Source organism: Pongo pygmaeus, chromosome 2 (assembly GCF_028885625.2).
Source record: "Pongo pygmaeus isolate AG05252 chromosome 2, NHGRI_mPonPyg2-v2.0_pri, whole genome shotgun sequence".
Lineage (NCBI taxonomy): Eukaryota > Metazoa > Chordata > Mammalia > Primates > Hominidae > Pongo > Pongo pygmaeus.
This window is the reverse complement of record NC_085930.1, coordinates 192,985,549-193,013,515: the sequence shown is the minus strand read 5'-3', so window position 1 is coordinate 193,013,515 and position 27,967 is coordinate 192,985,549. Positions and strand designations below refer to the sequence as shown.

Sequence of the window (27,967 nt, the reverse complement as noted above, 5' to 3'; positions counted from 1 at the left end):
GGCTCCAACAAGCTCCAGCTGCTCCTCAAGTTATGACGGCTGGGGCTATATCCTGAAAAACCCATCATAAGTTGAAAATATCATTTTTGACTTAGGATATTTTCCACTTACAATGGCCTTAACTGGATGCAATCCCATCATAAGTCAAGGCATGTGCTGATGCCTACAGCTTTCAGACCATTGTAAAGTCACAACATCAAATCACAGGTCAAACCACTGTAGGTTAGGGGCCGTTTCTAATCAGTCAGATTAAAAGGAAGCCTAGTACGTGCAAGTACTGTGCTTTCCACACAGTGTCAGTGAAGACCGTATCATCAATATGGTCTCTGCTCTCCGAGTAGCTTACACAGCGAAGTCAGACAAGCCCTCATGCTGCTGATATTAAGCACTGCAGGAGATGAGAGAAAGGAAAGGCCATCCTGCATTAGGCTCTCGAGAAGCTTAATGGCAAAAACGGGACTTGCCCCCTTTTTTTTTGGACAGGGTCTTGCGCTGTCACCCAAGCTGGAGAGGAGTGGCATGATTACAGCTCGCTGCAGCCTCAACCTCTTGGGCTCAAGCAATCCTCCCTGCTCAGCTTCCCGAGTAGCTGGGACTACAGGCATGCACCACCATGCCCGGCTAATTTTTGCATTTTTTGTAGAGGCAAGGTTTCACCGTGTTGTCCAGGCTGGTCTTGAACTCTTGGGCTCAAACAATCCTGCCTCAGCCTCCCAAAGTGGGAGGCCACTGAGCCCGGCCCTGAGTCTTAAAGGAACCCCACCTCTGTGCTCCAGGTTTCCTTGGACAGGGAGGTGGAGCTTCTGTTTTTCTATATAAATGGGGCTGGGGGCAGAGAACCTTGCTTTTTATTTTATTGAGACAGTGCCTGGCTCTGTTGCCCAGGCTGGAGTACAGTGGCGTGCTCATGGCTCACTGCAGCCTCAACCTCCTGGGCTCAAGTGACCCCTCTCACCTTAGTCACCCAAGTAGCTGGGACTACAGGCGAGCTACCACACCCGGGTCATTTTTGCATTTTTTGTAGCGACAAGGTCCTATGTTGCCCTGGCTGGTCTCAAACTCCTAGGGGCTCAAGTGATCCTCCCGCCTTGATGCCCAAAGTGCTGGGATTACAGGCATGAGCCACTACACCCAGCCCAACCTTTCTTATTCTTTGAGGTGAAACTCAAAATGCTTCTTCTACCTATATACCTTTAATCCCTTGCTCCTACACCCCATGGCCCTGCAGCAGTGGTCTATTTTTGTTGTGTGTGTTTTTTTTTTTTTTTTTGAGACGGAGTCTTGCTCTGTTGCCCAGGCTGGAGTGCAGTGGCACGATCTCGGCTCACTGCAACCTCTGCCTCCCTGGTTCAAGCAATTCTCCTGCCTCAGCCTCCTGAGTAGCTGAAACCACAGGCGTGTGGCCACCACACCCGGCCAATTTTTTTTGTTTTTTTTAGTAGAGATGGGGTTTCAGTGTGTTAGCCAGGATAGTCTTGAACTCCTGACCTCGTGATCCACCCGCCCTGGCCTCCCAAAGTGCTGGGATTACAGGCGTGAGCCACCGCGCCCAGCCCAGTGCTCTGTATTTTTACCATAAAGCAATTCATTTCACCTGCAACACTACTAGTTTTCACAAGTGCCTCCCACACTGGGTGGTGTCCTCTGAGCTGGGTTTGGAGATAAAGTAACAGATGAGACATGGGCCTCATCTTCACAGAAGTAGCACAAACTTAACTGGGACATGGGGGGGGGGGTCCCTAAGGTCACAAAAGATGGGGAAGCCGCTTCAATCTGCAGGAAAGGAGATGGATTAAGTCTTCAAAGAAGAAATGATGCCGAGCAGGGACTCCTGAGTGAACAGTGTGTGCCTGCTGCATGGCACGGGCCGGAACGTGTGTGGCTGGGGCACAACACTTGAGATACCTGGCTACAAACAGCTCCACGGGGACTGCACGGTCCCACGAAGGACACGGCAGGAGGTAGGAAAGGCTCTTGTTCTCTACAGCACCTCTTCCAAGTCCTCACCTCTCTCTACCTCAGCAAATGCCCCCAGGCTGCCGGGCGCTCTGGGCAGTGCCACTGAAGGCTTACCGGGCTCGCTGTCGATCTGGGTCAGCACGTCCTCGATGGAGTCCCCGTCATTCCTCAGGCTCTCAGGGTCCGGTGGGGTATAGCCATGACAGCGGCACCAGTGAGCAATGTGCTTGGTTTTGAGGGGAGTCAGGTGGTGAAATCTCGGATTCTTCTCCAGGATTTCTTGTAAGACTTTTCGCATTGTCATTGCTCTTTGCCACTTAAAAAAAAAAATTTTCTTTTGGAACCATAATCAAATCCTTCCACTTAACTACATATCATGCAACCATAAATCACCATCCTAACTTAAACTGTTAGAATTTTTTTTTAAAGAAAAAAAATCTGGTTGTGTTACTCCCCACTTAAAAAAGAGTAGAACTTCTACCGGCTCCCTAATGCTTATACAATAAAACAGCAACTCCTAGGTTTGGCCTTTAAGGATCTTCACCTGGTTTCCACCTGCAATCTCCCACTTTCCCTCCTACCCCAACTTCCCCTAAACCGGCCACAGCACGTTCCCACTCTAAGGACTCGATACTCGAGTTCATTCACAACTCTGAAACTCGGAAAAAAATTTAGAAACTGTGAGGCATGTTTCTACCAGTGCAGGAAAAGAAGGCAGGCCTGAAAGTCAGCTGGTATAGGTCTTTGAAAAATGAGATTTTTTTTTAACTGAGGAAAATATTCTGCCATCAAATATTTCAACAAAATATGCTGCAATCTGTATCCCTGTTCCATAAGACAAGGTTTCTGGAGGCAGCCAGAATGGACAGGCGTTTCTGCCTGTGTGTCAAACAGGCTGACGTGGGTTACCTCAGCGGCTCTCCTTTTTCCAATGTTCCAGCCATAGTACTGCTCCACAGACTTTGCAGAAAAGCAGCTGGCATCTTCACCTAGAATGCACATACCCAGCAAAGCCTGAATAAAGCTCTTACGATTCCAACCACACGTCATTTGCTGGAGGCAAGCCAGTCACTTCTTCAGACCTCTTTATTGCATGTATGTCCCTTACTGGGCAAGCTCAGATGCAGCCTAACACAGGAGGGTGTCTCCTCAGAAGAGAAGGCGTCTTGTCGTGTGTACTCAAAGCAACACACCTTCTTGGGAACTTTGCTTCTTTGGCAGAGAAGGTAATCACTGCCACAGGCTATTAAAGTCTGTGGAACTGGTGCTCCACTAGGAGCCCTGGACCCGCCATTAACTCACAAGGTGGCTGTGGTAGATGGTGTCTCACTTTGTCCCCCAGGCTGGAGTGAAAGTGGCGCGATCTCAGCTCACTGCAACCTCTGCCTCCCAGGTTCAAGCGATTCTCCTGCCTCAGCCTCCCGAGGAGCTGGGACTACAGGCACGCACCATCATGCCTGGCTATTTTTGTATTTTTAGTAGAGATGGGGTTTCACCATGTTGACCAGGCTGGTCTCAAAGTCCTGACCTCAGGTGATCCGCCCGCCTCAACCTCCCAGTGCTGGGATTGCAGGCGTGAACCACCACGCCCAGCTCAGTTTTCTCATCTATAAATTGAGAAAGCTGGGAAGATGGTTTCTGAACTACCTTCCAGCTCTTACATTCTGTATTTTTTAAGGAGAGAGAAAAATATGTGTGTGTGTGTGCGTGCGTGTATGTATATACGTGTATTATATACTTGTGTGTATTATATACACACAAGTATATAATACACGTATATACATACACGCACGCACACACACACATATATATGAGAGAGTTTTTTTGCTTGAATTTCTTGTGTTAGGCTGGGAAACTGTTACCAAGAGTTTACTCTGAGATACATCAAAATGATCCCCCAAACTTTACCTTAGAGAAAGAGATTACTGCTTTGCTATTACAGTTGGAAAAAATAAGTAGGTGGTCTGTACCTGGCGTTATGTGTTCAGAGCCCTACAAATCTGAGTGGCGTGGAGGTTGCCTTGTGGCTTCCCTCTGAGTGTGCATGGTGGTCTTGCCCATGAGCATGCTCCTGTGTCCGCAGGCTGCTGGCCCCTCAGCAAGGGCTATTGATTCTGTCAAAACAACTGGGGCTAAGCAGCAATTTACTCAGTCTAGCTAACGATGGGCAGTGACACAGCACGCCACTTTGGGAAGTCTTAAAAACTGCATTTTTATAGTGTGCAATACTGAGTTTCAGAGGAAAGATGAATGGTCTTAGAGTCAAACAACCAGGTTTGTATCCTGTTTCACGACCCGTGGCTCTGTGATCTCGAGCAAGTTATTCAACCCTGCTTATCCTCAGTCTCCTCATCTCTAAGTGGAGATGACACCAGCTATCACGCAGGAGGCTGGGATTATATGAGACAGTGAACGTACCCAGCCTGCACAGGACCTGGTACACTGCAGGCAAACGCTAAATGCTTTCCTCACTGATAAACGCCAAATGCTAGTGCAGAGTTTTAACTGCATACAAAACAATCTATGATTTACATATGAAAAATGTAAAACATTCCTTCTACAGATCAACACAGTAAAAAGAATAAAAAACTAACTGGATGTGAATTCTAAAACCCTTGCAAATGAGCTGTATCTCTAGCTGAAACCTTATAAGGTAACTGCCATATCAATATTAATTTATAATCCCAAGTGATTTCAGTTGACTCAATACCTTAAGTTCACAGCTTTCAAAAATGCACCCCTATGTTCAGTGTAATTGTCTTACTTTTTGCAGTGATTAATGGAATCTTCTTTACTACTGCGGTTAGGAGTTGCTGGATAGTCTCTAAATGGTCTATCCTGAGAGGGATAAAAAAAAATTAAGGCAATAAATACATGTAGCAGTTTCTATAGCCACATATATGCCATGTACTTAATGGATATATTCCGTTCTGAGGGAATTATAATGTAAAACCATCATATTAGCATGTCTTTCCTTCCACAGATTACCTTCTTTGTAAAGGAAGGGTGTTCTATGCTTAAAAAGAAAATGTCAAGACTAAGATCCCAGGAATGGAAGATTATGCACGTATTACAGACATTTAATCTACACCTTAAAATTCAACAGCAATATAATCTTTTTGCAATGTGACTGCTACTAGGGGAGAAAAATTCTGTATACCCGTCTTAGGGTTATTACAGTTCACGCCTCCATCTACCATGTTAGAGTGGCTAAGTTTCTATTGTCCCCAGCAGTCTGAGATACTTAAAAGTAGCTGGTCAGAAGTGGCTTCCTGATTTAGAAATTAGGAAACCTCAGGAAGTATTTTTAGAAGAAGCAAAGAGTGTATATAGCCCATGAAGAGGCAGCTAAGATGAGGCAGGTGTGTGGACACCCAGTCACAAAGTGTATACACACCTGAGTGATGGCAACAGGAGAAATTTTGTGCCCACGGGCTCAGCAGAGAAAGCCCACGTTGGCAACCTCAAGTGAAGGGAGGTCTAATCCCATCTGAGGCTTCTAAGGCTAAAAATCAAGTGTCACCTCCAGTCACATCACTGTATAAAATGATGACCCTCAGCTGTGCATCAAGTGGTAACACCTGTCCACTGCACAGGGCCAGACAGTTCCTCCCGTCAAGGGCTTAGAGCTACACATACAACTCTGCACATACTCAGCTGTCACAGGCGTGACAAACACCTGAAGCGGAATTCCTTTAGGAAAGATTGGAAGAATTACTTAATGACATAGTTTCCCAGCTCAGAACTTTCTTCTGTTTTCACTGCTGTCTGACCCTCCTGAGAGAGGCAGCTTGGCCCAGGTGTTTCTGGTTCGGTCTTCACTACAAGGGAAGAGCAACAAAGAGGCAGCTGTTAGGGGTCAGCGGTGGAAGGACACGTGCAGGCACAAACAAAGCTCTTGCAGTGAAGCTCAGCAAGGAAACTGCCACTCCAGCTGTTGTGGGGACACAGCCAGGGGACTGAGATGGCTCCTATCATCTCAGGGTCATCAGACAAGGGAAGAACTGTTAGCCTGGGTCTCAGGGGGGACAACTCCAGCCTCATGACAGGGTGGGGGCAATAAAATGGCTCCTGAGATATTTCTTAAAGGGCCACCCACACTGCTATGTAAGATTCCTCACCCCCCTCCCCACACATGTGATTTAACAATGCTACTCTGAAGTACAATGCTGGTTTGTTCTAAGTTCTAATACTGGGACCTTTTCAATATCATCTCTCCAGCTAGTTTATCAACTTTCAGCATTATCTTAGTGTTCTGAGACATACGGCAGAAAGCAAAAATCAGATCCCCTGTGCTTGGACACTGATGTTATCAATGTCACACGTGTTGCTCTAATCCGTGCTAACCTGATCTACTCTTGTGGGCAGGAATGTCTCCCACTGCCAGCTCGCCGAAGTCTGGCCCCTACCTAAACCTCCTTTACCACAACTATACTCCCCAAATGAGTCCCTCTAACTGGCCACTTCCCCATAGGGGAAGCTGAGTGTTTGTCTCTCCTGTACCCTTAATCTGGCATACCCCTTGACTCCCCACAGCTAAAAAACCTCTACTCTTTTAAAGTCCAGGTTATAATCCATACTCAGTACAAAGTCTTGCCCTTCTCCACACCCCCTGCCAACCCTGATCAGACATCCCAAGCTGCAATATTTCAGCAGTCATTTCCCTGGCCAAATGTCTTGTGTTTATCAATGATTGTTTGCTGTCTACAGCAATTGTTTTCAACCTGATTATAAATTACTGAAGGGCAGAAATGATCCTTTATACATCTCTGTGTTTCCCTCAATGTTAAGTCTACCATATGAGCATTTAGGACATATTTGCCAAGTGACTGATTCGCAAATGCTGAAAATTCAAAAGATTCAGATTATGGTAATGTCCTGATAAAACTTCTGGACATCAGGAGAGAACGTGAACGACAACAAAAAAGATAAATAACAAAACTTCTGGACAAGAACTCTGTGAGATCCTACGTACCTTTTGCAACAGCTGCTGGAGCAGAGCTGGGGACAACTGGAGTTGGGGCAGCTACAGGCAGAATGGCAGGTGGCTTGCTGGTAGAAAATGACTGAACCACTAAAGGGAAAAAAGGAGGGAGGGATATAACAAATACAAAAATTATTTTTAATGAAGGTGATCTACTTCCAGGTGACAACCCCACATTAGACTAACAGCACAAAGGCAACTTGAGGACAACAGGAATTGCAAAGTCCCTTTTAAATAGTGGGCGATTATTAGGTATGAGGGTAACTGAGATGTATCTTCAACTGTAGAAACGGGAGCCTGTCACTAAACTAAGAAAAAAACAATCCAGACCAGGCGCAGTGGCTCACACCTGTAATCCCAGCACTTTGGGGGGCCGAGGCGGGTGGATCGCCTGAGGTCAGAAGTTCAAGACCAGCCTGGGCAACATGGTGAAACCCCATCTTTACTAAAAATACAAAAATTAGCCAGGCATGGTGGCATGCGCCTGTAGTCCCAGCTACTCGGGAGGCTCAGGCATGAGAATCGCTTGAACCCAGGAGGCGGAGGTTGCAGTGAGCCGAGATCTTGCCACTGCACTCCAGCCTTGGTGACAGAGCAAAACTCTGTCTCAAAAGAAAAGGAAAGGAAAACAACAATCCAATTAATGTAAATTCTTATAAACACTTAAAATGTTCCCCCTCAACTCTAGATAAGGGCAGCTATTTAGAAGCCAACGAACATTTGGGTTTTGAGTCCTGGCGTTGGTGCCCTAGCGTTCAAGGCGCTGGGAATACCCTGACAGTTGAAGGGTGGCTGTACACGGGCAGAGCAGTCACCACCTGGTAAATGCGGGGAGACGTGGAGGTGGCCACAGCACAGACAGCCCGTGGGCAAGGGACTCACCTTTATTCACAGGCATCAGGATTGTCTGCACCCCTCCAGATGTGTTTACGCTGAGTGGTTTGAGCTGGCTGGGAATCGTCAGGACGGCCTGCTGGGGACTGGACTGACTGGAGTGAATCTTTAACAGTCCTAGAACAAATTGGAAGATAAGGCCAAGCTGAAGGTCAGGTGCTTCGGGGAAGTCTCTTATCCTCTGTGCCACCCATATTTTGTCACAGAGGAAGTTCCCAGGACATTTAACCTTCTAGTAAAAAAAGAACGAGAAGCAGGAGACAACAGATGCTGCAGATTTCACAATAAAACATCGGCATGACAATAATTATTTATTTACTTTTTTAGATGGAGTTTCACTCTGTCACCCAGGCTGACGCGATCTCGGCTTACTGCAACCCCTGCCTCCCAGGTTCAAGCGATTTTCCTGCCTCGGCCTCCCAAAGTGCTGGGATTACAGACATGAGCCACGGTGCCCGGCCCCTATTTATTTATTTATTTATTTATTTATTTATATTGTTAGAGACAGGCTGTCGCCCAGGTTGAAAAGTGCAGTGGTACGATCATAGCTCATTGTAACCTTGACTCCTGGGCTCAAGTGATCCTCCTGTCTCAGCTTCCAGAGTGGCTGGGACTGTATACAGGCATACCATGACACACAGCTAATTTTTAATTTGTTTTTGTAGAGATGGGGTCTTGCTTTGTTGCCCAGGCTGGTCTTGAAACTCCTGGCCTCGAGCGATCCTCCCACCACGGCCTCCCAAAGCACTGGGATTCTTTCTTTTTTGGAGTTGGATCTGGCTCTGTCACCCAGGCTGGAGTGCAATGGCGCCATCTCGGCTCACTGCAACCTCCATCTCCCAGGTTCAAGCGATTCTCCTGCCTAGGCCTCCCGAGTCGCTGGGATTACAGGCGCATGCCACCACGCCCAGCTAATTTTTGTATTTTTAGTAGAGACAGTGTTTCGCCATGTTGGCCAGGCTGGTCTTGAACTCCTAACCTCAAGTGATCCACTCACCTAGGCCTCCCAAAGTGCCGGGATTACAGGCGTGAGCTACCGCGCCTGGCCAGCACTGGGATTATAGATGTGAACCACTGTGCCTGGCCATAATGACTGAAAGTATCCTAGTCCCACAACCACGAAGTAACACATTTTTGCTAGTAAAAAGGATAAAAAGTCACCCAAAGTCCTACCACAGAGAAAATCAATACTAATGTTTTCAGACAGTACTCTTCCGTGTTTGTTTTCTATGACAATTTATTTTGCACATAGCTCTTATGTGTACAAAATTTTGGATTTTGTACATAGCTGTGGATATAAAATTCCATGTTTTCATGTGAAACATTGTCATTCTCCTACTTAAAAACCTATGCTGGCTCCTGACTGCCTAAAACATATTTCCAAAATTAGCTTCAAGCATTCAGGGTCCATTTTAATCTGGTCCCAATGTATGCGCATCTCCTTCCCACTGTCCCTACGTATCTAGTATGTCCATCTGTCTACACACCACACCTCATCGTTTCCTAGCTCTGTGCAGTAGCCCGTTTTTCAAACATCAGATGTTCTCTATCGTTTTAGAAAGGATCACCTTCTCTCATTTTATCTTAAAGGTGATTTCTATATTCCCATTTCCACGTAAAACTGTTCTAGGCATTCAGAGGGCCATTTAAAAAATCACGAAGGGCCTTTACTGTGAAGGAGCATGCAAGGCACAAACAATACAGACACGATTTAAGAACTACTTAAAAACAGTGGCCGGGCACGGTGGCCCACGCCTGTAATCCCAGCACTTTGGGAGGCTGAGGCAGGTGGATCACCTGAGGTCAGGAGTTCGAGACCAGCCTGGCCAACATGGTGAAACCCTGTCTCTACTAAAAATACAAAAACAATAGCCGGGCATGGTGGCAGGTGCCTGTTATTCAAGCTACTTGGGAGGCTGAGGCAGTAAAATCACTTGAACTCGGGAGGCGGAGGTTTCAGTGAGCCGAGATCATGCCATTGCACTCCAGCCTGGGCAACAAGAGCGGAACTCCATCTCAAAAAAAAAACACCAGCATCATGAGCTAAAGATACTTTAAGGCACCGGAAAGCAGCTGGTCTGAGCTAAGGAAAGGAATAATCTTAAATTTTACTTTCTAGAACAAGGCCTTAAATAAACAAAATCTTTCTTTGGAATAGAAGAGCGTTAAATCAGTCAGGTAGTAATACTTCCTGAGACATGATCTTGAGGAGTTTAACAATGATCTGAAGTTCCTGTATTTTTATGCATGCTCATCAGCTGAAAAGTTAAAAAGTACTATAAGGCTTATAACTACATAGCCAACCCCCATTCCACCTCCCTATTTTCATCTAGTTCCCTACTGGTATCCACTTTAATCCCTTTCGGTTCTTTTTATTAATGTTTATCTCAGTATATGTAAAAGAATGTGTAGGGCCAGGTGCAGCAGCTTACACCTGTAACCCCAGCACTTTGGGAGGCCAAGAAGGGAGGACTGGTTGAGGCCAGGAGTTTGAGACCAGCCTTGGCAACAAAGCAAGACTACGTCTCTAAGAAAAAAACAAAAAAAAATTAGTCCCGTGTGGTGGCATGCCCCTGTAGTACCAGCCATTAGGGAGGCTGAGGCGGGAGGACAGCCTGAGCCCAGGAGTTCAAAGGCTACAATGAGCTATGATCACGCCCCTGCACTCCAGCCTGGGTAACAGAGCAAGACTCTGCTCTAAAAATAAAATAAAAATAATTTAAAAAGGAATGTATACACTGTAGGTCTTGATTCATCAATTTTCAATTTTACCTACTGATTTACTATTAGGGTAGATGGTTTTCTTTTTTTTTTTTTGAGACAGTGTCTTGCTCTTTCACCCAGGCTGGAGTGCAGTGATGCGAGCAATCATGGCTCACTGCAACCTCGACCGCCCAGGGTCAAGTGATCCTCCCATCTCAGCCTCCCGAGTAGCTGGGTCTACAGGCACAACTACCATGCCCAGCTAATTTTTTTTTTTTAAGAAATGGGGTCTTGCCACATTGCCCAGGCTTGTCTCAAACTCCCAAGCTCAAGCGATCTGCCTGCCTTGGCCTCCCAAACTGCTGGGATTACAGTTGTGAGCCACCGCACCCGACCCCTAGGTGGAGTCTTCAGTGGCTTCCCCCAAAGTCAAAGTCAAATCTAGCTCCTAGATGGGGCCCAGAAAAGGTATAAATGCCTTAAAAAGTGCCCCCTTTAAGGCACTTATATACCCTTTCTTCCCTATACAGATGTTCCCTTACAATGGTTGACTTTGGAGTTTTTGACTTTGGCACGGTATGAAAGCGACAGGCACTCAGTAGAAACTGTACCTCTCTCATGATGCTGAGCAGTGGCAGCGAGCCACAGCCCCCGGCCGGTCACGCATTTTTTCCACTTAGAATATTTTCACCCTACAACAGCTGACTGGGACATAACCCCATCCCATATTTTAGGAATGTCTTTGGAGAAGGTACACAGGAAATACATTTCAAACTTTGTCAGAAATAGTTCTACCCTCACTCTGTAATGATCTCCTTGACTAGAGAATTCTAGACTGAAAATAATGTTCTTGCATTTTGAAAAGCAGCAGTATGCTAGCTTCTAGCACTGCCACTGAGAAGCTCAATGATAATGTAATTTCTGAAATTTTCAATTTCTTTACACTGTGCCTTTTGAAATTGGCAGTTCATGCCCTGCACTTCTGGGAAAAATCCTTGTCTGGCCAGAGTTCCCTGATACATCATCAAATTTTCTTTCTTAGCGTCTACTTCCTCGTCCATTCCCTGCTTCCACCTTGTGCCCCAGAAAGTACTGTCAATACTGCACCAATGATCCTCTTAAAAGGTAAGGCAGATCATATTCCACCTTAGCTTACAACCCTCCAGTGGCTTCCTCCAGAGTCAAAGTTCCAACACCCCACACAGGCCCTGCGTGCTCTGATGGAATCTCCTTAAGCTCTCTCCCTCGCTCACACAGCTTCTGTCCCAATGAGACCTTGTTTAATGCAGTTTACGATGCACAAAAAAAAACTTAATTGAAAAACTGCTGGTTTTAAGTAGGAAATAGTTTGATCCTTTTATGAAAAATGTGGGCTGGATGTGGTGGCTCACGCCTGTAATCCTAGCACTTTGGGAGGCCGAGGTGGGCAGGTCACCTGAGGTTGGGAGTTCGAGACCAGCCTGGTCAACATAGTGAAACCCCATCTCTACTAAAAATACAAAAATTAGTGGGATGTGGTGGCACATGCCTGTAATCCCAGCTACTTAAGAGGCTGAGGCAGGAGAATCGCTGGAACTCGGGAGGCAGAGGTCGCAGTGAGCCAAGATTGTTCCACTGCACTCCAGCCTGGGCGACAAGAACAAAATGCCATCTCAAAAAAAAAAAAAAGAAAGAAAGAAAGAAAATGTGATACAGAAAGTTCCATCAGCAGCATCTTAGGAAAGTAGAACTTACAGCAGGGAGACTTCATCTACTGCACGCCAAAAACATGATCAGAAAAGAGACAAGGGAAGGGTATTCATTATTATAATAATTCCTTTTATTTCTACAATTTCTACTCCAGTATCCAACACATGGCCTCAAATAAAACACTCAGTTAGTAGAGAACAAGCACTCCCTATACTAGAAGTTGGCCAATTTTAACAGGGAGGTAGAAATCAAGAGAAAAATACAATCAGCCTTAATTTTTTGTTCTCTATCCAAACAACAAGACACAAGGGGCTTGGTGTGGAGCTACACATGAATGAAGCAATAATAGTAATGACAACAACATCCACAGCCTCTTATCCAAAGGTAGTAAGGGGTGTGTCTGCACGCGTGTGTGCATGCGTGAGTGTGTGTGTGTATCTCGGTGATATTCAGTTTTTCCGGTAGACCAGTGCCAGCCATATGCTGGTTGGTATCAATCTGAAACAAGATAATACAGTATTTAGAAACTTTAACAGTTCGATAGTGCTGCGACATTTTTATTATATTTTACAGAAGTATCTATACCAGATTATAGAAAAACAAAAACAAAACTGATCTTTCAAGTTTGAGAAGCAAAGCCATATATTATATTAGCTTCCTGGCAGCTGAGACAGTATGATGTAATCAAACACATCAATATTCTATGGCAAAACACACAAATACTCACATTAAGTAATACAAACAGGCTGTCAATGGAGGTCAAATTGTGCCCTAAAATTAGTTATAAAAAATAAAATCTCTGGCCAAGCATGGTGGCTCATGCCTGTAATCCCAGCACTTTGGGAGGCCGAGGCAGGCGGATCACCTGAGGTCAGGAGTTCAAGACCAGCCTGGCCAACATGGTAAAACTCTGTCTCTACAAAAATTAGCCAGGCATGATGGCGGGTGCCTGTAATCAGGAAGCTGAGGCAGCTACTTGGGAAGCTGAGGCAGGAGAATCGCTTGAACCCGGGAGGCAGAGGTTGCAGTGAGTCGAGATCATGCCACTGCACTCCAGCGTGGGCGACAGAGCAAGACTCCGTCAAAAAAATAATAATAATACAATATAATATAATCTTGCAGCCATAGAAAAGAATGAGTTCGTGTCCTTTGCAGGGATATGGATGAAGCTGGAAGCCATCATTCTCATCAGCAAACGAACACAGGAACAGAAAACCAAACACCACATGTTCTCACTCGTAAGTGGGAATTGAACAATGAGAACACATGGACACAGACAGGGGAACATCACACACCGTGGCCTGTTGCGGGATGGGGGGAAAGGGGAGGGAGAGCATTAGGACAAATACCTAATGCATGTGGGGCTTAAAACCTAGATGATGGGTTGACAGGTGCAGCAAACCACCATGGCACATGTATACTTAGGTAACGAACCTGGACGTTCTGCACATGTATCCCAGAACTTAAAGTAAAATTTAAAAAAATAATAAAATCTTTGGTTTTCACAGCTTTTGGGATTTTAGAATTGCAGATAAAGGATTATGGACTAACAACAAAAATGATCACACATGATAATGGCAGTGGCAACTGTTTATATAATGGCCACTACACACCAGACAGTATTCTAAGCACTGATATATTACAAACTCATTTAAACCTCTCAACCTTATTAAGTAGGTATTATTATCAATCTCATTTACAGCTGAGAAACTGAAGCAAATCACTTCAACTAAGGCAATCTGGTCTCAGGATGTGTGCTCTCTGTTACTCAGAAACAAAAGGTACACTTTTCTGAGGCCCTCTAGTGCAGGCACAAAGACAGCATAGCTCTTACTGGATCTCCAGCCTATCACTCTAACACTAGCCAAGATAATAATTAATGTTAAAAATTATGACTTGGAGTCATCAAGGCTAAGATATATTTTATATACTTTGTTTATGAAAGCAAAAAAAGGTATACATTTTACAGTGAATTCTATTCAACACTGATTATAGGAAAAAAGAAATTAGTACTTTAAGGAAAGCAAACTCTTGGCTCTCCACAAAATTATGTTATAAAAAAAGCTAAAATACCCAGTAGGGTTCTGTGTGGCTAAGGGTTTATTATATCATTCAAAAATTCAAATAGTAACTTTCAAATGATAATTTAAAGTCTCAGACAAAATCTGATATGTAGATTTTTAAACAAAAATAATTCATCTAAAAAGCAGCTGTTCAGAAAATGCTGCTGGGTTAATTACTTTTAACAATTTACCATACAAAATATTGCTTAAGACCCTCCAAAAAATAGCTGGGCACAGTGGCTCACGCCTGTAATCCCAGCACTTTGGGAAGCTGAGGTGGGTGGATCGCTTGAGCTCAGGAGTTCGAGACCAGCCTGGGCAACATGGTGAAACCCCATCTCTACCAAAAACACAAAAAATTAGCTGGGTGTGGTGACATGTGCCTGTGGTCCCAGATACTCAACAGGCTGAGGTGGGAGGATGGCTTGAGCCTGGAAGGCAGAGGCTGCAGTGAGTCGAGATTGTGATATTGCACTCTAGCTTGGGTGACAGAGTGACATGCTATCTCAAACAAACAAAAAAGATCCTCCAAAAATATTCTAGCCTACGAGAGAAAAGAGAGAGAAATTATATCACCATGCAACTCACCAGATACCGTGGCTTTCCCAGAGATGGGGTTTGGTGTGGGCACCAGGGACGTGGCGCTGACAACGGTGGGGGTGGCAGCCTTGCAGGTTCCCACGGTGGCCTGGCTCACACACACTTGCGGCTGCCCAGAAGTTTTCGTTACAGAACTGACCGTAGATGAAGACACGGAAGCCATTCCCTCAGACTGCTCACCCATGGGGCCAGAAACAACACAGTTCAGGAAGAAAGCAGAGTGACTGACTGAGAGCGGTGATGGCCACACAGCACACACACTAAATATCATCTATTAGGTGTCAGTGACTACTTAGTAAATGCCATACCATTTAAAAAAGATTACTTCTCTAGTTCAGTGGTTCCTATACTTTTACATTTCACAGACCAAGAAAATTTAAAAAATTTAAGACAAGGAAGTATCATAGGGTCATCATATTTTTAAAATTCACCACCTATTATATCCCTTTATAAAGGCAACTTCATCACCAAAAAACTAGGAGGACATACTCTCAGAATATACACATGGACTAAAAATGAGCTTTATTAAGAACACATGACAATGTTTTAAAGTCTGTCACTTCATTCAACAAACATCTACTATATGGCCGGCATAATGGTTAAGTGCTCAGGCTCTGAGATAAAAGCAACCAAGGAAACAGTCATCTAAGTATGATGATGCTATGGCAAGCACAGGCAAATGTCACCAACACAACCAAGAAGAAAGGCACTGCTTCTGTCTATGAATAGAAACAGGAGGGTACAGGAAAAAGCTTCAGGTAAAACATTAGGCACTTTAGAGGAATCTTCCAGATTTAAGACAGAGAAAGGGAGAGATGACAGTGTTTCTTGGCAGAGTATGTAGGAAGTTGGTGAGGCATGAAAGAACACTGTATGTTCAAGAAGCTGCAAAGCAGAGTGGTATCACTCGTGAAGAGGCACAGGAGAAGCAGCAGCTGCAGGAGATGAAGCTTGAGAAGTCAAGCTACATCATTCAAGTCTGTGGGCTTCCAAGACGATTGAGAGATGGTTTTTCAACAAATGTTTCTAGGCCAACTGGATATTTACATAAAAAAGAATAAAGTTTGCTGTCTACCTCACACCATGTACAAAAATTAACTCGAGCGGCCAGGCGTGGTGGCTCATGCCTGTAATCCCAGCACTTTGGGAGGCTAAAGCGGGTGGATCACAAGGTCAGGAGAGCAAGACCATCATGGCTAACATGGTGAAACCTCATCTCTACCAAAAATACAAAAAAAAAAAAAAAATTAGCTGGGCGTGGTGGTGGGTGCCTGTAGTCTCAGCTACTCAGGAGGCTGAGGCAGGAGAATTGCTTGAATCCAGGAGGTGGAGGTTGCAGTGAGCCAAGATCACGCCACTGCACTCCAGCCTGGGTGACAGAGCGAGACTCTGTCTCAAAAAAAAAAAAAAAAAAAAAAAAAATTAACTCGAATGAATCTGAAACCTAAATATAAGAGCTAAATGCATAAAACTTAGAAGAAAACATAGGCTTGAATTTTGTGGCTTTGGATTAGGCAATGGTTTCTCAGATGTGACATCAAAAGAAAAAGCAATAAAAGAAAAATAGGTAAGTTGGGACTTTATTAAAGACTTGTGCTGGGAAAACTGGATATCTTTATGCAGAAGAATGAAACTAGACCCCTAACTCTCACCATGCAATCAAAATGGATTAAAGAGTTAAATCTAAGACATCAAACTATGAAACTACTACAAGAAAACATTAGGGAAACTCTCCAGGACATTGGTTTGGGCAAAGATTTCCTGAGTAGTACCTCAAAAGCACAGGCAACCAAAACAAAAATGTATAAATGGGATCACATCAAGTTAAAAAGCTTCTGCACAGCAAAGAAAACAATCAACAAAGAGACAACCCACAGAATGGGAGGAAATACTGGCAAACTACATACACATCTGACAAGCGATTAATAATCAGAATATAGAAGAAGCTCAAACAACTCTACAGAAAAAAGCCAAACAATCTCATTTGAAAATGGGCAAAAGATCTGAACACACATTTCTCAAAAGAAGACACATAAATGGCCCAACGGGCATATAAAAAAAAATGCCCAATGTCATTAATTGTCAGAGAAACACAAATCAAAACTACAATGAGAAAGCATCCCACCCAGTTAAAATGGCTCTCATCCAAAAGGCTGGCGAGGATGTGGAGAAGAGGGAACCCTCGTACACTGCTGGTGGGAATGTAAGTTAGTACAATCATGATGGAGAGCAGTATAGAGGGTCCTCAGAAAACTGAAAATAGAACTACCATATGCTCCACATCCCACTGCTAGGTATATACCCAAAACAAAGGAAATGAGTATACGAGGAGACGTCTGCACTCCCATGTTTATTACAGCACTATTCACAATAGCCAAGACTTGGAATCAACCTAAGTGTCCATCACCAGGTGAACGATAAAGAAAATGTGGTACATACACACAATACAATATTATTCCGTTATAAGAAAGAATGAAATCCTGTCATTTGCAACATGGATAGAACCGGAGGACATTATGTTAAGTGAAATAAGCCAGGCACAGAAAGACACATTTCACACGTTCTCACTCATGTGGGAGCTAACAATTAAAACAACTGAACCCATGAAGACAGAGAGAAGAATGATGGTTACCAGAAGGTGGGAAGGCCAGCAGCAGGGAGGGAGGGAGTGGGGATGGTTAATGGGTACAAAAATAGTTAGAAGGGATGAGTAAGATGTAGTATTTGATAGCACAACAGGGTGATCAAAAATTCACAATAATTTCTTATATATTTTATAGTCACAAAGAGTACAATTGGTTTAAAAAAAAGATAAATGCTTAGGGTGACAGATACCCCAATTACCCTGATGCAGTTATTATGCATTGTATGCCTGCATCAAAACATCACATGTACTCTGTGAATATCCACATTGATTATGTACCCATAATAATTTAATTTTTTTTTTTTTTGAGATGGAATCTCGCTCTGCTGTCCAGGTTGGAGTGGAGTGGCGCAATCTCGGCTCACTGCAAGCTCTGCCTCCTGGGTTCATGCCATTCTCCTGCCTCAGCCTCCTGAGTAGCTGGGACTACAGGTGCCCGTCACCATGCCCGGCTAATTTTTTTTTTTGTATTTTTAGTAGAGACGGGGGTTTCACCTTGTTAGCCAGGATGGTTTGATCTTCTGACCTCGTGATCCACCCTCCTCAGCCTCCCAAAGTGCTGGGATTACAGGCATGAGCCACTGCGCCCAGCCTAATTTAAAAATTTTAAAAAGGAATGAAAACCAAAATTTAAAACTTTTGTGGTTCAATACTATCAAGAAAGTAAAAAGACAGCTCAGAGTGCGAGAAAATTTTTGCAAATCTGGTAAGACACATATCTAGAATATATAAAGTACTCCTACACTTCAACGATTAAAAGACAACCAACTAAAAAATGGGCAAAGGATGTAAATGGATAAAAGATATACAAATAGCCAATAAATACATGAAAAGATGCTCAATATCATTAACTATCAGGGAATTGCAAATCAAAACCACATTGAGATACTAGTTTACACCCACTACAATAGCTATAATAAAAAAAAAGGACAAGAACAAGTTTGGGTGAGTTGTGGAAAAACTGGAACCCTTGTATATTGCTAGTGGGAATCTAAAATTATGTAGCCACTTGGGAAAACAGTTTAGCAGTTCCTCACAATGTTAAAAAGAGTTACCATAGGCCGGGCGCAGTGGCTCATGCCTGTAACGCCAGCACTTTGGGAGACTGAGGCAGGTGGATCACGAGGTCAGGAGATTGAGACCATTCTGGCCAACATGGTGAAACTCTATCTCTACTAAAATACAAAAAATTAGCCGGACGTGGTGGTGCGTGCCTGTAGTCCCAGCTACTTGGGAGGCTGAGGCAAGGGAATCGCTTGAACTCCGGAGATGGAGGTTGCAGTGAGCTGAGATCTCGCCACTGCACTCCAGCCTGGCGAGAGAGCGAGACTCCATCTCAAAAAACAAAAAAAAAGTTACCATATAATCCAGCAATTCCATCCCTAGGTATACAGCCAAGAGAAATAAAAATGTGTTTATACAAAAACCGGTACACAAATATTCACTGCAGCATTATTCACAACAGTCAAAAAGTAGAAAATAATCCAAGTGCCCATGAACTGATGAATGGATAAACAAAATATGGTATATCCATCAAACTGAGTATTATCCAGCCATGAAAAGGAGTACTGATGCAAGCCACAACGTGGATGAACTCTGCAAAGTAATGCTAAGCATCAGAAGCAGACCCAAAAGGACATGTTATATGACTCCCTTTATATGAAATGTCTAAAATAGGCAAATCCAAAGAAAGTAGGTCAGCGGTCGCCTAGAACTACAGAAGGGTGGAATGGGAGTGACTGCTGATGGGTATTGGGCTTCTTTCTGGGATGATAAAATGTTCTGGGATTAGATGATGGTAATCACAGTTGCACAACCATGTGAATGACAAGCACTACTGAACTGTATATACAAAATGGGGACTTTTATGGTATGTGAATATTTCTTTAAAAAAAAAAAAAAGCAATAGTTGAGTATTTTTAAAAGGTCCACTGGTATGCCTGCTGGACATCTTCCTTGTATCTACACCACTTTCATGTCTCATTAGGATTCTCTACTGACATGCTATTTCTCACCTGTTGTGCAGGACCATTTGCTGAGAGGGCCACAGCTGGAGAAGTGGCAGTTGTGATAACCCCTCCTGCTACTCTCAGCATTGTGGTTCCAGGCTTTGAGAGCTGTGAGGTGGTTGGCACAGTCTTCAAGGTGCTATCGGATATTTTCATTAGAGATGCCTGTCCTCCGTGGGCTGCCTGCGGAAACAAAATGGGCAGAAATAACCATGTTGCCTTGGATAATAGACATAACTCATTCCTTACTGACAGTTGAGATACGCCTCAAGACTTGGAGAATATCCAAGAAAGTCTTACCAATCAAACCTACATGAGGTGTTCACGCACCTTTCTAACAAGCTCCAAATTTTATGACCTTTCACCTATAAATATCCCTTTACCCCAATATAGAACAAGTAAATAAACGCATTTGCAAGTTACTATTTGGCAGCAGTATCTTCAAAGATAACAGGTCACTTGTTTTCAAAATACTTGATTACAACATGCTCTTAAATGTACGTATAATCTTTAAACATGAAAATCAACCCTAGACAGGGCCAGATTTAAATGGGTAAGGTTAATGGTCTTCTAAATTAGATATAGGCTTAGCATTTTAGTACTGGAGAACCATTTACAAATCACATATTTTTTATTTTATTTTATTTTTTTAGAGACAGGGTCTTGCTCTGTCACCTAGGCTGGAGTGTAGTGGCACAATCACAGCTCACTGCAGCCTCGAAATCCTGGGCTCAAGTGATCCTCCGGCCCCAGCCTTTCGAGTAGCTGGGATTACAGGCATGTGCTACACCTGGTTAATTTTTTTTTTTTTTTTTTTTTTGAGACGGAGTCTCACTCTGTCACCCAGGCTGGAGTGCAGTGGCAAAATCTTGGCTTACTGCAACCTCCGCCTCCCAGGTTCAAGCGATTCTCCTGCCTCAGCCTCCCGAGTAGCTGGGATTACAGGCATGTGCCACCACGCCTGGCTAATTTTGTACCTTTAGGAGAGACAAGGTTTCTCCATGTTGGCCAGGCTGGTCTCATCCTGACCTCAGGTGATCTGCCCGTCTCAGCCTCCCAAAGTGCTGGGATTACAGGCGTGACCCACTGCGCCCAGCCTTTTTTTTTTTTTTTTTTTTTTAATGGCAAGAGTATGCAATTTTGGCTTTCAGGCCATAGGACCTCTGTTGCAACTCCTCGGCTCCATGATTACAGCATAAAATGAGTGTGGCTGTGTTCCAATAAAATGTTACTTACAAAAAACAGGAAGCATCAACAACAATTGCAACAAAAAGGAAAACCAAGCGGGACCTAATTAAACTAAAGAGCTTCTGCACAGCAAAAGAAACTATCAACAGAGTAGAGACAACCTACAGAATGGGAGAAAAGATTCATAAACCATGCATCCGACAAAGGTCTAATATCCAGAATCTATAAGGAACCTAATTTAACAAGCAAATAAACCTCATTATAAATAAACCTCATTAAAAAGTGGGCAAAAGACATGAACAGACATTTCTCCAAAAAAAGATATACAAATAGCCAACAAACATGAAAAAATGCTCCATATCACTAATCACCAGAGAAATGCAAATCAAAACCACAATATCATCTCACACCAGATATAGGCTGTAGAGAAAAGGAAAGCCCTACACACTGTGGGTGGGAATGTAAGTTAGGTCAGCCACCGTGGAAGGCAGTTTGGAGATTTCTCAAAGAACAGAAAAACAAAGGTTGGGTGCAGTGGCTCATGCCTGTGATCCCAGCACTTTGGAAGGCCACTTCAGCCCAGGAGTTCAAGACCAGCCTGGGCAACCTTGACCCTGTCACTACAAAAATAAAAAGTTAGCTGGCCATGGTGGCACAGGACTGTAGTCCTAACTACTTGGGAGGTTGGGATGGGAGAACTGCTTGAGCCCAGGAGGTCGAGGGTGCTGCACTCCAGCCTGGGTGACTGTGAGACCCTGTCTCAAAAACAAAACAAAAAAACTTAGAACTACCATCTGACTCAGCAATCCATGTGTATATATCCAAAAGAAAAGAAATCATTCTACTAAAAAGACACATGCACCCCTATGTCCATCACTGCACTATTCACAATAGCAAAGACATGAAATCAAACCAGGTACCCTTCAGTAGTGGACTGGGTACAACATCAAATACCACACCGCCATGGAAAGGCAAGAAATCATTTCTTCTGAAGCAACACAGATGCAGCTGGAGGCCATTATCCTAAGTGAATGAATGCAGGACAGAAAACCAAAGGCTGCATGTTCTCACTTACAAGTGGGAGCTAATCATTGGGTAAATGTGGACACAAAGATGGCCACAATAGACACTGAGGACTATGACACAGGGCAGGGAGGGAAGGGTTAAAAAACTATTGGGTACAATGCTCACACCCTGGGTGACAAGATCAATCATGCCCCAAGCCTCAGCATCATGCAATATACCCAGGTAACAAACCTGCACATGTACCCCCTGAATCTAAAATAAAAGTTGAAATTATAAAAAACAGCAGCAACAACACAAACAGGAAGCCTTGGCTGTAGTTTGCTGAAATCTGGTCTAAGTGACTGCTCAGTGTCCCAAATTAATGCACTCCACAAGCAGACACCATTTATCAGTTTCTGAGATCTTAGTATGTGCCAGGAAGAACAGAAAGCACTTGTACATACCTTATGTCATCGTAAGTCATTATTTTCACTAACTGTATAGGGTAGGTTTTAGTCCTGTCTTAGAGATGAAGAGATTAATTTAAGCTCCGTGACTTTACCAGGGTCACACAGCTAGCAGTATCTGAAAAAGTTATGACTAGATTCCACAAGTAACAGCCATGGCATAATTTGCATTGGAGCTTTATGCAAATAAAGACCACAATGAGATATGACTTTGCACTCACAACAATGGCTAAAATTAAAAAGAATGACAATCCTCCGTGTTGGTGAGGATGTAGAGCGAATCAGACTTCCTATTACTCTGGGATAGTCAAACAGTACAACCATTTTACTAAACCATTTGTCAACTTCTTATAAACATATATGTACCCTATGATCAGGCTGTTCCGCAGAAAAATATCTGTATAAGAGTATTTATAGCAGTTTTATCCATGACAGCAAAAAAAAAAAAAAAAAAAAAAAAACCTGGAAATAATCCAAATGTCCATCAACAGGAAAGTGGACTCATGGAACAAAAATAGAATAACTCTGGCCGGGTGCGGTGGCTCACGCCTGAAATCCCAGCACTTTGGGAAGCTGAGGCAGGTGGATCACCTGAGGTCAGGAGTTCGAGACCAGCCTGGCCAACATGGTGAAACCCTGTCTCTACTAAAAATACAAAAATTAGCTGGGCATGGTGGCAGGTGCCTGTAATCCCAGCTACTCAGGAGGCTGAGGCAGGAGAATCACTTGAACCCAGGAGGCGGAGGTTGTAGTGAGCCGAGATCACGTCATTGTACTCCAGCCTGGGGGACACAAGCGAGACTTCATCTCAAAAAATAAAAAAATTAAAAAACTCAAGAATTGGCCGGGCGTGGTGGCTCATGTCCGTAATCCTAGCACTTTGGGAGGCTGAGGCGGGTGGATCACCTGAGGTCTGGAGTTCAAGACCAGCCTGACCGACATAGAGAAACCTCGTCACTACTAAAAATACAAAATTAGCCAGGCTTGGTGGCGACTGCCTGTAATCCCAGCTACTCGGGAGGCTGAGGCAGGAGAAATGCTTGAACCTGGGAAGCGGAGGTTGCAGTGAGCCGAGATCGTGCCACTGCATTCCAGCCTGGGCAACAAGAGCGAAACTCCATCTCAAAAAAATAAAAAAATTAAAAAATTAACTCAAGAATAAAAAAGAATAAACGATTAACACACATATAGATTAATCTTGGAAACATTACGTTGAATAACAGAAGCTAGACATAAAAGACTACATACTATATAATTCCACTGACATGAAGTTCAAGAAAGACAAAAGCTAATCTATGGTGAAAGAAACAGAAAAACGGTGATAGAAAAATAAATTTTTTTTTTTTAATACAGGGTGTTGCTCTGTCGCCCAGGCTGGAGAGCAGTGGCACCATCACGGCTCACTGTAGCCTCAACTTCAAACTCTCAAGCCATCCTCCCACTTCAGCCTCCTGAATGGCTGGGACCACAGGCACGTGCCACCATGGCCCAGGTAGTTTCTTTTTTTTTTTTTGAGACAGAGTCTTATTCTGTCGCCAGGCTGGAGATCTACGCTTATGATCTATGCATTATTTTATTATATCTTTAAGGATGCGGGGCTAAAAGGAAAAAGCATTTAAAGCTTTGAATTTTCTTGAGCCTGGTTTGGGTAGTTTCCATAGGTTTTAATATGAAGTACTGTTGTGATGGTTAATTTTATGTCAACTTGAGTGGGCTGAGGGATGCCCAGATACCTGGTAAAATATTATTTCTGCAAGAGACCAGCATTTGAATCAGCAGACAGAGTAAAGAAGATCCGCCCTCGCCAACGTGGGCAGACATCATCCAATCTGGCAAGGACCTGAATAGAACAAAAAGGCGGACAATGGGCGAATTCTCTCTCTCTCTTCTTAAGCTGAGACATCAATCTTCTCCTACCCTTAGACATCACAGCTCCTGGTTCTCAGGCCTTCAGACTCCAGGACTTAATGCCAGTGTGCCCCTCACTCCCACGGCCCACCAGTTTGCAGGCCTTTGTAGTCAGACTGAATCACACCACTAGCTTGCCTGGTCTCCAGCCTGCTAACAGCATGTCATGGGACTCCTTGGTCTCCATAATCACAGAAGACAATTCTCATAAGAAATTTCCTCTTAATATCTATATATATTATATTTGTTCTGTTTCTCTGGAGAAACCTAATGAAATTGTCATTTGTATTAACAGCTAAATCATCCGTAATTTATTTGGATTTTTTTAATCCAAGAATTTAGAAGAGTATTTTAATTTCCAAGTTTTTTTGGTTGTTATTGATTTGACTTTATTGAGTAACAGAATGAAGCACATTGGATGCTACTTTTGAAATATACTAAGAGATTCTCTTTGTGGCCAAGTATATAATCAATTTGTTAATGTTCCATAGACATACAAGCAAAATGTGTATTCTGTGTCTCAATGATACAGAATTAAGCCTGTTAGTAGTGTTATTCCAATACAAATCTTTTATAATAAAAAAGATTTATCCACTTGATTAGCTAAATGCTGAGAGACATGTTAAAATTCTTCTCTGTGACTGTAGTTTCATCAAATTCTCCTCATATTCCTAATAGTCTTTGCAGTTTATGTATTTTGCTGCCACAGAGTTCACTGCATAAACATTTGTGCCATTTTATCTTCATTGTGGACAGCAATACTCTCAGCACCAAGTCCAAAAAAACCAGAAAAGGCAAAAATAAATAAATATATTCTACTGGTTGTGTTCAAAAACTAGTTGAGGAGCCCAACAGTGGACAAGCAACTATGAAAAACAGACAAGAGGCTGCAGAAGAAAGCCTCCCCAAGTGATAAAAGCCTTACGTGGGACACACCAGTAGAATCTGCCACAGAAGCGTGGAAACACGCTAGATATGCTCCACATCTGGAGACAGCAGAAGTTTGAGGCAACCAGAAGGGTGACGTGTTGGGTACTGCGGCAAGAGCAGCCAGTTCTATTCAGTTTCCAGCGTTCTCCATGCCCTGAGCCCCCCGCTTCCTCCTTCCTGTGGCCTGTGGTGCTTGCTGTGTTGGTTTGAGATAGATCCACATATGTAGTTGGAAAAGGGAAGAGTATTTTAACAGCTCTTTCAAATACTGTTGTTACTCTTCTCTGATACTACACTAAAGCTCAACAAGTGGAAGTTTCTTCAAGTTTAGTTGTATTATGCAATCTGAAACCACAGCAATTTAAAGTTTTCTGTTAGATCTTGAGTCAGAAAGATAAAAAATTAAAAAAACAAAAGTAAAGGCCGGGTGCGGTGGCTCACGCCTATAATCTCAGTACATTGGGAGGCTGAGGCAGGCAGACCACGAGGTCAAGAGATCGAGATCATCCTGACCAACATGGTGAAACCCTGTCTCTAGTAAAAATACAAAAATTAGCTGGGCATGGTGGTGGGCGCCTGTAATCCCAGCTACTCGGGAGGCTGAGGCAGGAGAATTGCTTGAACCCAGGAGGCGGAGGCTGCAGTGAGCCAAGATCATGCCACTGAACTCCAGCCTGGCGATGGAGCAAGGCTCCGTCTCAAAAAAATATATTAAAAAAATAAATAAATAAATAAAAATAAAGTTTTCTCTGTCAAGTTAAAATCCGTTGGTCAGGGACTTTTGCTTCCACATAGGAAACAGAGGGCTATAAAGCACGGTTGCTCCTACCCTAACAAGAAAAGGCTGAATACACAACAAAATCTTATTTTTTTGAAACATATTGGAGGGCTGCAATCTCAAAGTAGCCAAGTAATCTGAAGATTAAAGATAGTCAGTCCCTGCAAGGAGGGAGGGGCAACAGGAACTGTCTCACCTGTGCACTGCTGCAACACAAGCAGGTATGAAATCTGAGGAAGATTTAGAAGAACTGCCTACAGTGAACTGCAGGGCCTTGTATCTGTTTAACATGGGTAAGGACATTCGACAAAAATGAAATTAGGACACCAAATGCTGGTAATCTGAAAAGATCAATACAACTGATAAACCTCTAGCTAGACTAATCAATAAAAAGAGGACACATAATTACCAAAAGCAAGAATGAAAACGGGCTGGGCGTGGTGGCTTGTGCCTGTAATCCCAGAACTTTCGGAGGCCGAGGCGGGCAGACCACGAGGTCAGGAGTTCGAGACCAGCCTGACTAACATGGTGAAACCCCGCCTCTATTAAAAATACAAAAATTAGCCGGGCGTGGTGGTGAACTCCTGTAATCGCAGCTACTCGGGAGGATGAGGCAGGAGAACTGCTTGAACTCAAGAGCCTGGGCAACAGAGCAAGACTCTGTCTCAAAAAATAGATATAAAAAGAAAAGAAATAAACAACCTGAACAGTCCTGTATCTAGTAAATAAACTGAAACTGTAGTTTAAAACAGTAGTATAAAAAACCTTCTCAATTAGGAAAACTCCAGGCTAATATGGCTTTTACAGGTATATTCAATTAAACAGTTAAGAAATAGTACCAATTCTATATAAACTCTTCCAATAAAGAGAAAAGAAAGGAAAAGCTTCCACTTCATTTTATGAGACTGGTATTACCCTGATACCAAACCAGACAGAAATTACTAAGAAAACTACTGACCAGTATCCCTTGCAAAAATTCTAAACAAGGCCAGGCACCGTGGCTCACACCTGTAATCCCAGCACTCTCGGAGGCCAAGGTGGGCAGATCACCTGAGGTCACGAGCTGGAGACCAGCCTGACCAACATGGAGAAACCCCGTCTCTACTAAAAACACAAAATTAGCTGGGCATGGTGGTGCATGCCTGTAATCCCAGCTACTCACTCACTGTCTGGATACTATAGCTGAAACTGGCCCATTCTGGATCTTCTACGTGAAACCCCTCTGGAGAAATTTTACAACAAAATGTCAAGAAAGCTTTGTTTCTTCTAAAGAAATATGCGTTTTTTCTTTCTCACAAATAGTGTGACTTTAAAACTGACCATGCTTCTCATTTTGTCTTTGCTATCACATTTATACCTTGATTTTTTTTAATTGTGCAAGATATCTTAAGTGTTTGCATATGAGAATAACACCTGGGGCCTTAATTTTCTCATTCTACTTATATTTTCCCAAACCTCAAGATTCATTTTTGTTTTTCTATATTTTTTATTGTTCATTTTCTTTCTTTCTCTTTTTTTTTTTTTTGAGACAGAATCTTGCTCTGTCACCCAGGGTGGAGTGCAATGGCACGATCTCGGCTCACTGCAACCTCCGCTTCCCGGGTTCAAGCGATTCGCCTGCCTCAGCCTCCCGAGTAGCTGGGACTATAGGCGCACACCACTGTGCCTGGCTAGTTATTGTACTTTAAGTAGAGACGGGGTTTCACTATGTTGGCCATGTTGTCCAGGCTGGTCTCCAACTCCTGACCTCAGGCAATCCACCCACCTTGGCTTCCCAAAGTGCTAGGATTACAGACGTGAGCGACCACTCCTGGCCTTATTGTTCATTTTCTTATGTAACCTTAATTTCTTTGTGAAAAGAGAGAAACTACATGTAAATATGTAAATAAATGCCATAATCACCGCATATTTGGGGTGTGTGCATGGGCATATTTACCTGTGTAAACAACGTGGTTTTCTGTCCAGAGATGACTTTTAGCGTTTGTTGTCCTTGTGCAGAAGATGTGCTGACTCCCAGTGTTCCTTGGACCACTGACCCAGTGGTGAGTTGTTTTCCAGAAGTCTGGGGTGATGGCTGGCCAACTAAAAATGTGCCCTAAGTTAGAAAAAATATAAAGAACTAATCGGTAATTTCTTAAATTCAAAT

The 27,967-nt window shown here is 43.4% G+C and overlaps 1 protein-coding gene across 18 annotated transcripts in view; it reads right to left on the bottom strand.

Moving 5' to 3' along the window:
* The window catches only part of YEATS2 (YEATS domain containing 2), a 110,285-nt gene that overhangs the window by 6,296 nt on the left and 76,022 nt on the right, over positions 1–27,967 (bottom strand). For 15 of the 18 annotated variants that reach the window (XM_054479991.2, XM_054479992.2, XM_063662467.1 and 12 more), the window contains 9 exons: positions 27,758–27,916; positions 19,552–19,728; positions 14,881–15,064; positions 7,826–7,954; positions 6,935–7,033; positions 5,678–5,780; positions 4,724–4,797; positions 2,869–2,948; positions 2,074–2,275 (listed from right to left, as the gene is read on the bottom strand). In XM_054479991.2, the coding sequence (XP_054335966.1) occupies positions 2,074–2,275; positions 2,869–2,948; positions 4,724–4,797; positions 5,678–5,780; positions 6,935–7,033; positions 7,826–7,954; positions 14,881–15,064; positions 19,552–19,728; positions 27,758–27,916 (1,207 nt within the window). Of the gene's footprint in view, positions 1–2,073; positions 2,276–2,868; positions 2,949–4,723; positions 4,798–5,677; positions 5,781–6,934; positions 7,034–7,825; positions 7,955–12,337; positions 12,728–14,880; positions 15,065–19,551; positions 19,729–27,757; positions 27,917–27,967 lie in introns of those variants that run through there. The other 3 variants (XM_063662476.1, XM_054479993.2, XR_008501392.2) reach the window with 2 other exon arrangements.